This window comes from Ciconia boyciana, chromosome 1 (assembly GCF_034638445.1).
Source record: "Ciconia boyciana chromosome 1, ASM3463844v1, whole genome shotgun sequence".
In the NCBI taxonomy this organism is placed as follows: Eukaryota; Metazoa; Chordata; class Aves; order Ciconiiformes; family Ciconiidae; genus Ciconia; species Ciconia boyciana.
In genome coordinates this window covers 151,776,903-151,791,585 of record NC_132934.1, presented here as the reverse complement: position 1 = coordinate 151,791,585, position 14,683 = coordinate 151,776,903, and the positions used below count along the sequence as shown (strand labels likewise).

Sequence of the window (14,683 nt, the reverse complement as noted above, 5' to 3'; positions counted from 1 at the left end):
AAGTAATTCATTTATAGTAAGCTCTATTTTAAGGTCACTTTGACAGAAATCTTGAACTCTACTCAAAACATGAACACATTAAATTTTTACAACTTACTATAATCTTCCTAAAATGTGTATGTTTCAGAAGAAATTAGATTTTACCTTAATTTTATTTATATTTTTGGGTATTTGTTCTGTTTTCTGAAAACTGAATAGTAACTTCCCAACAGAGCAAAATGGTTTTATTGCTAGCTCACTGGCATTACGCTGCTAAGCTTTGTTTTTCCTCAAAGGTCTACATGAAAGAAAGCACAGAACTTCAGTTGCCTTTATTTCCACTTTTCCTTTTTTTGCAACAATGTTTTGAACAGCACCTACCTTGGGCAATTGCAACTAGCTTCCCCTTCTCTTCAGGGCTGAGCTGCAACATGGTGTCTATTACTGGGAGCAGCCTTTCTTTCTCACTTCCTGATTTTAGAAATATGAACTGCAATAGAACATTCTTCAAGTATTCTAGATTAGCCACAGACTTTTCTCTCTCTTGATTTCTTTCCAATCTTCTTATTTCATTCTTAAGAAGCTGCAGATGAGGGAAAAAAGATATGCAATATTGTTTGCTTCATATAATGAGCAATTGAACAAAGGTCTTTTGAAGAGATAAAAAGCAAATTATGCATCGTGCTTCAAAGAGAATAAATGTGTGCATAGCACATATTCTGGACAGAAATCCAGTGAAACTTGAACATGTGATAATGTTGTTCAGAAATAACTTTTTATTGATCAAAAAGAACCTTTTTTGATAAAATCTGTGCAGTAGTTATAATGATATATGGTACTAACTATTCAATTTCAGTGATAAAGAGTAAGAGTTGAACAGTTAAATAAACAACATGGATCAAAGATTTAACAATATTATCATTCATTAAGAAACATTTTATAAAAGAAAGCTTAGCATGTTTAGAGAATATGGTAACTTCAAAAATTTTTTCAGAAAACTCAGGGAAGTACAATAAAACCAAACCAAACTCTATTAGTACATGTATTTCTAAACATGTATCTTCTTTTAACTTCAAGACAGCTAAAAGGGGTTACAGGAAGAGAAACCAGACAATGCTTCCCTTGGGATTTACCGCTTTCATCCAAGTGAAAACAGTAAAGGCACTTTACTAAACATTAAACTTGAGGGTTTTTTTTGTAGCAGCTTTTTCTCTCCCCCCGCCCCGCCCCAACTAGAAACTGTTGGGAAAAAAAACCCCAAAAAACTGAATTAAACTCTGGAAGTTTTGCATCACCAAATTTTTATAGACTGGGATTTCTGAAACATATTTGGTGTTAAACATTTGGTCTAAGAAACAGACCATAGAAATTAGAGCTGTCCCCACATTTCCTGCATGTCTGCTAACCTTTATTTGTTCCATTAGGATTGCATTGGTTGCTTCTGATTCACGAAGTAATTCATTCAAGTGATCAGCACTCTTTGCTGTTGTGTTTAGTTTCTGAATCAGTTCATCCTTAGTGAGTTCTGTTTGCCACTGAGATGGTTCTGCAATTAATTGTAAAAGAAAACTGAGAGAAGGAAAAAGCACTTGCATCTACTTTATACTAACTTAACATTAGGACTTGATTAATGTAGTTTCTTAGAAACAAAATCCATGCAAAGTCAGACTGCAAAATTAACAGACATCATTGCTGCTGCCGCATCCTTGTTTTACAATCTATTTTTGTATATGTAAGTATAGAAGGGGATTGGCAAATCAGTTCTAAGTACCTCAAGATACATGGTTTTAATTTACCCCTGGTTTCCTACCCATAGATGGAGATTTTCAACAGTTCTCCACAAAGCGTTCAGTAGATTTTTAAAACATGACTAGATGCTACCATATATTTTTCTACTTTTTTTGGGTCTCTTAAATCATTGTTCTTCATGATGGCTTTAATTTTCCTAGAAAAAACTATGAATAAATTCCTGTTCTAATAAGCCACATTAAGATGAACAGACATTTTATGCTTTCATTAATGAGAGTTAAATCAGCCCTCAATTGTCTCTAATACAGACTAGTCCAGAATACAAAAAGTTCTGTAACTGTTCACTGACTTGCTCATCCAGTCTTTTCCCTTCAGAAAGTCACACACATGACATCTTTAAATCACCAAAGCCTGTAGCAATGTTTTATTGTTAGTCCTTACTCAAGGACAAAACTCCTACAGAAATTCAGGATAGTGTAAACTCAGTGGCACTTAAGTAGACTTGTGTCTTGCACCTAAAAGCATGAAAACACAACGTTCTCAGATATTTTGAGGGCACAAACTTCTGCAACTTACATAGGTAAGTGCTTCAAAAAGCCACATATTCTACCTACCAAGTTTTGCTTCTGGGGAGTTCAGAAGTTGTTCCAAGGATGGTACATAGGTGCTGGCTGAAGAGACAGACTCTGTGTCCGTTGTTTCCATACCTTCTCCCTCTTCCCTAGCTACAGCGTGCACATCGAGAACAGGAAGGTCAGTGTTTCGCCGTTCTCTTAAGTTCTTCGTTGCTGGATTTGAAACAGCTGGACCTGAAAGATATTTACTGATGTTTGTCATCAGAATGAAATTGGTAGGGCTATTTCATAGGTGTGACTATCTCAGATTGGAGAGCAGTACATAAAATAGTCTTCAAAAAGCAGGGGGAGGAAAGGTGAAGAACAGGGAGAAAATCAGCTACACACATAACATTTATAATAGAAAAGACAGCCTTTCACCTCCAAATGCCCATTCCAATAAAAGCCTGTTTCTAAATCCAAACTTGATTGGCAATTTTTATTTCAGTGACTATGAAACCTTCATGCAACTCTCCCTGAAGATGTGTTGTAGCTATGACAAGAGTGTCAAATGTTTTTAATGCAAAACAGGATTAGCTTTTCTTTCAATCAGTCCTGTGGGAGGTGTAAATTGTTCTGTTTTAATACTGTGTGCACTATCCTGCTGCTTCAGTAACATATGGAAAGAGTAACTTCTTAAACTGTTACTGCTGCTTGGCAAATGTCTGACTACATCCTAATTAGTAACTTTACAGACATAAAAATAGCACTTGAGCTTGAACACAGTAAAATCTTAAATTAGAAGAAGGATCAAACAGCAAGTATACCAATAACAAACATTGTTAAAACAGCTTTCAATATACTTTTCTTTAGCTCTGCCCCTCATACTGGAGGCAGAGGTCCAGTATGCTCCAAAATCTGAGACAAACTGATAGGAAGAGCACCAAATATTTACAAAGTAATTTCCCTCCATCTATCTGACAACGCAGGTACTGCAGAAGATATAACAGTGATGCAGATTCTAGAAGAGAACAGAATAGTTCCAGTTGGAAGGGACCTACAATGATCATCTAGTCCAACTGCCTGACCACTTCAGGGCCAACCAAAAGTTAAAGCAGGTTGTTAAGGACATTGTCCAAATGCCTCTTAGACACTGACAGGCTTGGGGCATCGACCACCTCTCTAGGAAGCCTGTTCCAGTGCTTGACCACCCTCTCGGTAAAGAAATGCTTCCTAATGTCCAGTCTGAACCTCCTCTGGTGCAGCTTTGAACCATTCCCACGTGTCCTATCATTGGATACCAGGGAGGAGAGATCAGCACCTCCGTCTCCACTTCCCCTCCTCAGGAAGCTGTAGAGAGCAACGAGGTCACCCCTCAGCTTCCTTTTCTCCAAACTAGACAAACCCAAAGTCCTTAGCCACTCCTGATAGGACATGCCTTCCAGCCCTTTCACCAGCTTTGTTGCCCTCCTCTGGATGCATTCAAGGACCTTAAGATCCTGAAAGGACAGTAATAACAATGACACATTCCTTACTTGGTATCAGTGGATTGATATGGCATCCTGCGAATTCTCCAGAAAAAGTTTCTGGTGTATTACAGAACCACACACTATAAACACGTTTTAGATTCAGACTCAGGTACACAAATTTGTATCTAACCCAAGAAAACCTGGTATTATGAGTGATAGTTACCTCTAGTGCTTGGTTCACTCTTGAGTTGGAAGAGCTGGGCTTCTACTCTGGAGAGTTGCTGCTGAAGTGTCTCTACTGTCTTCCTGTGCTCTTCTTGCATGTTCCTGACTTGATCTCTGAAATTGTTCCGGAGAGCTTCATTCTGGGCTGTCAGCTGACTCAAAGTCTGGGCATGCTCTGTTTTCATGACCATGTTCTCAGATTGTATTGTGCAGAGCCTGTAAACAGCACACACACAAAACATAAGAAATGAACAGCAAAACAGTGTCATTTTTACATTTCAAAATTTTTAGAGTTTACAGTAGTTTTCAGTTTTCATGTGTATGACTATCTTAGAATGACCGTGCAACTTTTTTCCATTTAAAGTCCTCTTTTTACAGGGAAAATCTAAGACTGAGAAAGTTACGCTTATTACCTATCATATGAATGCACTGTGCTATATAAACTCTTGATTTCTATTTCAGAACACAAAATTCAGACATCTTTGGGAAAAAATGAAAGTATTAGAGACACTGTCATCTAAACATTCTTAAATTCTAAAATTGCAACACAGCTGTTTATAGCGTCATACGGAGCATGTCACTCACCTTATACTCCACTTCCTTTAACATTTATTTACCAAACATTTATGCAGGACTTCTGAAAACACAAGTTTCTAAGAAGCTAAGTTTAACTTGTTTAGGCTTCAACTTCCAGTGCAAAAGAGGGTAGAAGAGTGTAGTTGTTAGCAAGAAAAATGTCAGTAACGCATCAATTGTACTTGGTTTGGATGTACTCCGGAAGTAAGACAAAACTGTCACAAACAATTAAACAAGTGCATGTATGGAAAGACTAAGCATAGGACTTGCCCTTATAAGCATACAAACTTAAACATAGCCAGGGTAGCAAAGAGCTAGTCTCTCTGGGTACAAAGGGAACCTACTGTGATATGGGTTGTTTCCAGAAAAATGCAGGACATAATTTAGTTGATTACAATGAATCATCATGTGGCTATCAGGAACAGATAAAACAGTACAAAGCTAGAGACAAGAAGTCAACAGTTCCTAATACTAAGCTGTAACTTCTAATGAATATTTCATGTGAACTTTGTACCCTAAATAGAGAAGAAGAGACAAGAAAAGACCCCTTTTGAAGAGCTCAAGTATTAGGTACTCGTGATTTTTCAAGAAGTAAGAGAGATTAAACAGATTCCTTTCATTTTGAAAGAAATAGCAAGAGTAAGAGTGTGGCAAGCATAGACTTGAAAACCAGTACTTTCTGTAAGAAAGGCACTTGGTGGACCCAGGACTGGATATTTTGTCAGTGAAATTGCTCTGCATTTAGCTACCTTGTTTTTCTAATAGGAAACATCCATAAAATGTAGTTGAGCAGTCCAACACAAACGTAATCCTGAGCATTGGCCTTAAAACTAGTCAATGTGCTTAAAAAATTTTAATTTTTTAAATCTGATAGTTAACAGGTAGAAAGCTCACAGAAATCTCAAATTCCCTGATCGGCTACTACTTCATTTTCATTGCTGAAACTTCTGGAGGCTGATGAAAAATAGCAAACAATCCTTTTGAAAATTCCTTTAACCTTCTCAACAGTTATTGCCCTTTCTTTGGGAAGCATAGTTATAGGCCACTACATGCCTAGCCCTTAAAGATCACACAAAATAAAATATCTATATCTATTCATCAGCAGACCATACTTTTCACGGAGTTCTGCCTCTTTTGCAACAGCCTCTTGCAGCATCTTATTATGTCTTTCCAGCAGGGTGTCGTGTTCAGACTGCAACGCCTGGAGTTCAGATGCATTCACCTGTGAATTATGCTGCGCATCTTGCAGCTTAACTTTAAGTTGATCTACCACCATTTCCAACTGTTCTCTGCAAGAGGAAAAAAGAAACAAACAACATACATTTTAAGTGAATTATATTATTTCAGAACCTATCTTATATCCACAGCATTTTGTACAGCTGATCCAAATTGCTTATTTATTAATTAAATTAATACAGCATTGTGACCAAAATAATCTTAGAATGTGACTGCAGCAGAACCAATTAGGAAAGTTCTGATCGTGTTTCAATATAGGTACAAATAGTTTTATCACATCCCATCTGAACTGCTGGGAACATTGGGACAGAAAGTGTGACTGCTACCACTGTCTACTTCAAGCTGGTTTGGAGGAACAAGACAGAAGAACAATGATATGTGGGATGCAGATGGGAGAAAAAATGTCTTCTAAAAAAAACAAAAAACCCTCCACCACTTTTAAGGAAATGCACATCAGTTCAATGAGACTGAATACAGGAGACAAACGGTTGGAGGAGTTTTTAAGCAAAGGACTGGAAAGCAACATCAATCCATAAAAACAGATACACTCTGTTGGTCAGAAATAAATCAAAATCAGATACACTAGGAGGAAAAAGTCTTAAGTCACACACATTCTCCTTTTTTGCTTTCTGTATTTATATACGCAGGCATCTCCATTATCTCATAAACTGTATATCTCATTAACCCTTAGAATTGATACTTGTAAATAATTTCTTTGGAAACTATTTTTTATCTGTTTATTGCTTGATTACTTGTCCACTTTGTTTCCAATGTGACCCTCTTTCACAAAAACCTAACAATGCCAGAACTTCTTGAAATTCTGCAAAAAGGAGAAATGCAACTCTTGCAGTTTGCTTGCTTCAAAGAAAAGAAGGGGTAGATGTATTAAAAAAAACCCCAAACAAACCATAAAACCAAGTCCTCTAACAAAGCACAAGTCTCCCTCTGGTGGATTTTCAGCAGCAATTGCACGTACCGTTTTAAGATCTGTGTCAGAAATGACTTTTGACATCTCATGCATAAACGCCCAGTCTGTCACCAAGGACAGCTATCAGTAACTTATAAAAATAACTTACAGAAACTGATCTACTTTTGCAGTGGGTTCAGACATTTTCTGAAGTGAATCTGAATTTACTTGGCTTACAACTATACTGAAATGATTTTCAGGGAACTTTTGGCAGTATAACCTTTTTTTTTTTCCCCCCCAAGTCTTTCCTCATATAACAGCTGACAAGTATTTCAGAAATCTGCTGGAACTGATGCCTGAATTGGCAGCCAGAGCTTTACCTACACTATTCCTTCCTGAAAAAGTTCAAAGTGAGCTCAGCTGAACAGTACCAATCTGCTCTTTTCTTCTTAGTTGGAAATGGCGCTTTGCTGCAATACTTTATGTCAGAGAAAATGACGTGTCAAGTCTACACAGAAGATGCTGGCTAATTTCAGCTCATGAGAATCTTCCTAACATCTTACTTCTCCCTCTGACTGTAACAACAGGTTACAGTACACAAAAATAAATGTTAAAAAAGACAGACCACGGAATTAGAAACTAACATAGTACCACCATGGTACAAACTGATGATTTCTTCTGCTCAGATAGGCAGGGCCACAGTTAGATTACAGATCAGATAAACTTTATAGAAATAAAGAGGTTTGGGGTTTTTTTTTGTTTGTTTGTTTTTGTTTTTTAAAACTAAAGTAACTGGGGAAGCAAACTGCCTCCCTTCTGATATTTTCCTTACTCAAGCAAAGAGTTAAATAGTGGAACTCACTTGGTCAGAAATTAGCAAAGGCAAGCACAATAACTCGAGTATCAGTATTCTTCTGTATGCATATAAAAATTTTAGTTTTACCTTTCTTGTTTGGCTCCCTCAGATTCTGTCTGAGAAGCAGATTTATTCTTTTGCTGTTTTAGAACATTATGAACACGGACTTTGTAGCTCTCAAATTCAGATGTAACAGATGCTTGTTCAGCCTATCATATAGAAAACAAACCCTTCATAAGTTATACTATTGACTATTGCTCACTTATTTCTCTAAAATGAAATGCATTACATTGAAAAAAATTAAGAACCAGCTGTTGCATTTTCATCTTTTAAGTGGATAATTAAAGTTGTGACTATCATAACAGATCATGTTTCTTTAGACTTTAATTGAATATCATAAAATGTGAAACTTAAAAAAGATACACTGATTTTCAACATAACAGTATTAAAGACAAGAAAGAATACTTGCAAATTCAAAAATTGCATTCAACGCCGATTCACAAGCAAGGGGTTCTATCAAACAGCTTTAAATGAAGGCAAAGGTTAAGGAAAAAAAAAAGGATAATACTGTTTTCCTTTATACTACCCAGGTGATAAAAAAATCTAGTACGCCTTAAAGTTACGCATAACTTTGAGGAGTTAAGTCAGTCTTGTAATGGTATTACACAGCACAAGATAAAATATTCTAGTTGATTGTAAGGGTGTTTGGTCTGTCTTCTCTTCTAAATTCAGCTAATGCATGAGTTTCTGTGGACATACAGAAAATTACCTCACAACATAGCTTCATCCTTGACTGTACACTATACAGCAAGAATTATTCCCATCCTTCAAGTACACATATTGTATATTTTTCTAAGAAAACACAGATGCAGGTTTTCATTCTTGGATCTTAGGAGAAGCTCATGGATTCATTAGTCATCCCTGAGATGACTAGGATGCTCTCATCTCCAAGAGGAGGATTTTGGAAAGTTTCTCTTCAGCTGAACTGATGAGTGAAATTCCACAGTGCTGATCCTGATTAGCTGCTGCTCCAGCTTTTCTGGAGTCTGTAAGGTTTGTGATTTTTCTTTAAATTAATCTTTTTCTTTTCTTCCAGTCAAACTATGTGAGCTAGAATATTCTAAGTCCTCAGGTACACAGCCTTAAATGTCAGCATGACTTTTGCCTTCTAACCTACTATATACTTTAGTGTCCACCTTTCCTTTGGACAGAATTTTCCTTTGTTAATAACCTTGTAATAATATCTATTTTTTAGATGTAGGGCACCTAAAGAGGAAGGCTAATCTTCCAACAGCTTCAAGCCATGCCATCGTGGAAGATGTACACTCTGACTGGTTTCACAACATCAAGGAGCAAGCCACCATGGATAGGTACCCTAAGTCCCCAGTTATGAAGAACGCATTTGTAAAACCATGATCCATATCTACCAGTACAGCTCAGGCAAGCCTCCTGCAGCAGCAACCATAAAGTTTGTCCATTTCAGTTCATCTTTTTAAATGTAGAAGTTTTTTTGAGAGGCTGCATTCAGCTGTTACTTATCTGCAGGATGCATACCTATCATACAAAAGGGGCTATAGTGTGGTGCAGTAATCTCCATAAAGACAGTTTGACCATAACAGTCCTACTATATTCTGAGTCTGTCCCCAGTGTAAACGCTAGATTCCAGGAACATCTAACACAGTGTCATACGGACAAAAAAAGAGAAATAATAAAAACCTCAGCAATAGTGTCAGTTTCGCATGTAGCTCAGCTGCCAATTAAGAAGCTGCTCATATAGCAGCATATTAAAAGATGCTTGCAAATGTATTTTTCACAGGCTTTTTTAAAGTGGTATCTGTGTTAACTGGTTTTTATATGGAGCAAATTATATTCCTTTTCTGTTTGTTCTTCATCCCTTTTCTTTAAAGCCTTCTTTTTTCACCCCCTCAATGTATACTTGCTGATCATCTTAAATTAACTCCAACTCACCACTACCACCACAGGTTTTCCCTACTGGAAATATAGGAGTGCAGTCCAGGAGTTCCACCACAAGTGATACATGACAACCAGGACAGTCTGGCTTGTCCTTTATACTACCACTCAAATACATTAAGCACTGGGATAATTCCCAACTCTTGACAGACAAAACGACAAGAGTGAAAGATCTGCAAAATATTTTTAGAAAAGCAGACAGAGAGTGCAGTAAATCTCCCTTCTAAAGCCTCTGACATTACTTCTTCCGCTAGAGTACCTGGGCTGCTCTGCACTCTTCTTGCAAGGTTGCAATTTTTTGCTGGTAAGCAGTCAACGTACGCTGGTGTTGCTCTGAAGAAGTTCGCAGGTGTTCCTGAACTTTATGCTTTTCTGATGTTAGAACAGCCACTTGAATCTGAAAAAGTAAGTTGAAAACTTCACTATGACAAAACTTTTTCTTCCCTCTCCAAGGGGATGTGCCACAGAGCACATAGTATTCTACTATAGTAACTCCTACACAGAACTGGTGAATATAAAATTAAAATCCAATAAAAATAGAATAAAAAATAGACATGGGTTACCATGTACTTAATTAAAAAAATATATGATGTTGTTTAAAGAGAGAATTGAAGATAACATTACAGTGGTGGGGTGGCAACATTTAAGCAACCCACCCCTCTCCCTTCCCTTCCACCTTTCATTACATTCAATTCCTATTCTGCCCAACCAACATTATACAAATTTATACAGATGGACAACACTTAAGATTTTTGCTGACGATGTTACGTTCCTTTGTTTTTAAACTGAACAACTTCCATTTTTAAAGAAATTATTTTAAAAAGTATCCCAGTTACAAGCTTCAAATTATGCAGTCCTCTCTTTTGGTGGAAAGGGAAAGGAGAGAGGAACAAGAAAGGGTAAACTTGTTTAAAGAACATCACAGGGGAAATATCTGGGGAAAGCAGCAAATAGACAAAACATTTAAGAAAAAGAACCAGTAACCTAGTAATAAAAATAACACCTTTTCATTCTTCAGCCTATATTCCATCTGCCCACTACAAATCACACCCTTAATACTTAAATAAGAAACCTTATACTAACAAAGAAGTGAGGTTTCTTGCCTTATAGGCTTCCACTTGTTGTTGACTGACTTCCAGTTCGCCTTTTAATGATGCCTGCAACATTAGATGGTCATTTTCCTGCATGATAAAATTATCTGGTTATTAAAAAACCCAAACCTCAGCAACTTAATAATTCAGCTACCAGCCCATTTTTTAAAAGTTAGTTTAAAAATGGAATACACAGTCATTAACATCTGGACTTACAGCTTGTTTTGAATCAGCCAGTTCTTTTTTGGTTTTCACGAGGAGTTGTTTTATCTTGGCATTTCTTTCCTCATCCTGTTGCATAGTTGACTGAAGCGACTCTAATGCAGAAAATAGCAGTTATATGCAAAGTAAACTTGCCTTCCTGTATTTCCTTAAAAATACTGGAAAATATTTAAGCAAATACTGACAGATTTCTTATGAGCTGCAAACAAGTAGCTTACAGTAAGTTTAGTATCCTATTTCCAAGTATCACAAAGATCTTCAAACAAACAAAATTGTTTTAAGACTTACAGGTAAGGATAGGAAGAAATGAAATTTTTAACCACATGCTAACTAGTAAAGTTTTATGAGTGTGGTATGTCAGAATGAAAACCCCTGTCAGTCACTGACTTTCAGAACTTATGATTAACTTAATCAGGTAAGAAACACAGTTTATCAGGCAGGCAATTTGGCTTTTATTTGCTGAATACAAGATCAAGTGACTGATAACCTCGTGGAGTTTCCTTTAAGGAAAAGTAATTTTGACTATGTAACTGTTTAGTATTCCCTACAAATTTTACAATTCACAAACAACTCAAGTCAATGAGTCAGAGTATTTTTTACCATTACTAACTATACCATAGAGACTCTTGCTGTTTATAGTTTACTCACTTATTTCTTCCTGTAGGGTCTCTTGCTTCTGTTTCTGAATCCCCGTCTCTTGCTCGAGATCTTCTATTCTGCTGTCTTTATCACTAATCTTCTGATTAAGTTCTTTTACTAGCCTTTCGTAATCAGCTATTTCCATATCCATCAGTGTACTCTTTTGAGCATCCTGCAAGTTATACACAATGAAGTTACAGCTTACAATCTGCCTTGGCTGCTAAGATTTTTTTTTTTTTAATTATATTAAAAAACTATATTGCTTATGTAACAAAAACCTTTCCATATCCACAAGCAACACCCGTTCATCAGGTTTCCATATCCTCAGTAAATAATGTGTTTTCAAACAAGAAGCAGAAGCTTTGAACAACCTGTTGCTAGTTTTAACACTTTACCAGTAGGTATTATGCAGATATTAGCTTCTATCATCTTCAGTCCTTACAACAAGGGCAGCTTCTGAATAGTGCATATAGGTACTCCAGACATCTGAGTTCTATTCCTATTTCTACTCATGACAGACCACATAACCCAAACTAAAACAATCAAACAAACGAAAAATAAAAAGACCCCCAAACTCAGAAGTACACATCAGCTCTCCCAACAGAAAACCAGGGGTAAAGACCCTTGTGTTTTCCCTTTTGCAAACCTTGGGCTTTAAAATCCTCAGAACAGAAAGGGAGGCATTCAACACAGCAAGATGGGCCAAAATCTTTGGTAGTCCATTAAGCACTAACATGAACAGCAACTCTACCTTTCTGGCCAGCTCTAGTTCTTGCATAGTTTTCTGCAGATGTTTCTTTTCCTTCTGAAGTTGCACCTGAAGCTCCTCCATTTCTTGGAGAGCACCACTATGTTCCTGAAATTTAAATACTTCTCAATTATGCAGTCCAATTTCAAAAGAGATGTCAGCATCTATTTACACTTGCACACACACTTAGGTTGTACAAAGATAAGATTTTTTTTTTTTTTTTTCCCTAGAAATCACTGGGAACCAGAGAAAAACCCAGAAGATTATGAAGTGTTTTTCACATTCTATAACAATTCCCAATCTACTTACTCTAAGTGACAGTCTTGCAAAGTTCTTTCAATGAACAGACCAAGCCTTTAAAAAAAGAGTGAGTCAAGTAACAAGAAAAGAAAGTATGGAACTTGTTCTATAACAACACAATTTACAAAGGTCTAACAGAAGTCGCATCCAGTGAAAGTAATGCTTCAGCCCATTGGCTATCTCTACAGAGTACTACCTTTGTTTTCTGTTCTTTTAGAAGCTTTTCAGTTTCTAGTTCTTTGTCAGCCTTTGCCTTAGCTCTTTGTATCTCCAGTATCTGAGCTTCCAGCAGCTTAGCATTATGTTGCAGTGTTTCAACACGAGCGAGGAGGTCTTCATTAGCAGAGTGTAACTGATCATGCTGAAATGATCACAATGGAAAGATATAAATGTAAGCTGAATTTGCATGCGATTGACAGATAAGATATTGTCTGTATTTAAAAAACAAACACTGATTTCTATCCAACTCCCTTACAAACAGCACTCCTAAAGATGAGTCTTGTCCATTTTAATTGTTTTAAACCAGATTAAGAAATAGGCTAAGTTAAAGTCACTAGCACAATTTGATTATTTTGTTCAGAGTTCATTTGCCCAGCTTTCTGTAAGATGGCTAGAATTACAAGAAATCTGAAAAAAATACCCCAACATTTATGCTTTCTGCAAGAATCACCTTCTTCCCACAATATGCAAGGTTCGAGTACTTATTGCCCCACTTCAAATATAGCTGCTGTATTTATAAATAAATGATCATACTGTTAATTCCTAAAAAACATTTAACTGCAGCACCACCAAGTCTTCAATGAGATCACATTAGTACATAGTAAGAACTCCTCCTGTATCTAGGCTATTTTTGCAATGATTTTAACAGATTTCGTTCTGAAATCTTCAATGTTTTATCTCAGTCTCTGTTGTGCAGATCAAGAATGAAGTGTAAGTGAAAGAAGCTGCCAATTATGTGAACAGTGTTTTTAGTTACAAAATACTTTGTAACAAACTTGAATAAATCAATACCTGCATAATAAGCAGAATATATGCTACTATTTGTCATTTCTTCCTATGCATTCACTACTAGCTTCGTTTATAAGGAAACAGTGGCCTAGGTGGATCTCCAGTGTAATTATGTATGGGGCCTGGGAGTTTAAATCCTAAATCCCAAACCCATTTCAGTTAGCTTTGCAAAAATGTGTCTCACAGCTGCTTAATTACCATGTTAGACTCTTCTGAATACCACTACAGTACTCCACAATGCATCCTAAAGTCTTATCCTTGTGAAAGATGCAAAAAATCATAATTAATTCAGTATGTTTAAACACTCTGTTGATTAAATAACAAAACCACATTTTGTCTAACAAACAGAAGAAAAAAAATGTAACACTTAAAGGTTACTGTACTTCATGAGAAGTGCAGGTGTGAAATCAGAGAAATAGTGCAAGTTTGATACTTCGTTTTTATATTTGGTATATGCAGCAGAGTTGTATGTCCAAACTGAAGCCAGAGTTGATCACCTGCTCTTTTCTGTGAGTTGACCTGGGGTAAATTAAACCCTTTCTATTGAAAAGGCCAGATATTCTAGATATATTTAACTTTATCACGGCCCAGATAAGATATCAGATGTTTAAAAAAACCCCTGAATTTCAAGTCACTATCCAAAATGCACTTAGGTTTTGAAGCTATACATATTAACAATCAGATGAATAAAACTTAAGCTCAATAGGTAAAATAATTTTTACTGTAATTATCAATAGATCAGACACACATACAGAACTGACCTGCTGGGATGTCACCTGTAGCTGTCTTGTGAGGTCATCTATCTGACGTTCAAGATTATTTGCTCTGCCTTTTTCAGAATCCAGCTGTTCTCCTTGCTTATCGTATTCCATCAAAAGATTCTTAACACGTACAAACACAAAACCATCATTTTTTACAATATACATTGCATAAGCACATTCTATACCTCAGACACTTACTGATCTTCCTAATAATTCAGCATATAAGTTGTCTCACTGCAATGTCAGAAATATCAGAATGAAATTAAAGCTATTGTTCCATTACAAGCTCTGGGAGAAACCCTTTTCAGTTCATGAAATTCTAGAATAATTCAGGTTGGAAGAGACTTCAGGAGGTCTACATTCAACCTCCTGCTTAAAGCTGGGTCAGCAGT

At 36.5% G+C, this 14,683-nt stretch overlaps 1 protein-coding gene across 1 annotated transcript in view; it reads right to left on the bottom strand.

Moving 5' to 3' along the window:
• The window catches only part of GCC2 (GRIP and coiled-coil domain containing 2), a 31,894-nt gene that overhangs the window by 4,522 nt on the left and 12,689 nt on the right, over positions 1-14,683 (bottom strand). Inside the window, exons 10-22 of the mRNA XM_072849786.1 lie at positions 14,292-14,411; positions 12,719-12,883; positions 12,226-12,330; positions 11,484-11,646; positions 10,830-10,930; positions 10,626-10,703; positions 9,782-9,919; positions 7,639-7,760; positions 5,665-5,841; positions 3,975-4,192; positions 2,343-2,537; positions 1,386-1,525; positions 361-562 (exon numbers count right to left, since the gene is read on the bottom strand). Of these exons, the coding sequence (XP_072705887.1) occupies positions 361-562; positions 1,386-1,525; positions 2,343-2,537; positions 3,975-4,192; positions 5,665-5,841; positions 7,639-7,760; positions 9,782-9,919; positions 10,626-10,703; positions 10,830-10,930; positions 11,484-11,646; positions 12,226-12,330; positions 12,719-12,883; positions 14,292-14,411 (1,924 nt within the window). The remainder of the gene's footprint in view (positions 1-360; positions 563-1,385; positions 1,526-2,342; positions 2,538-3,974; positions 4,193-5,664; positions 5,842-7,638; positions 7,761-9,781; positions 9,920-10,625; positions 10,704-10,829; positions 10,931-11,483; positions 11,647-12,225; positions 12,331-12,718; positions 12,884-14,291; positions 14,412-14,683) is intronic.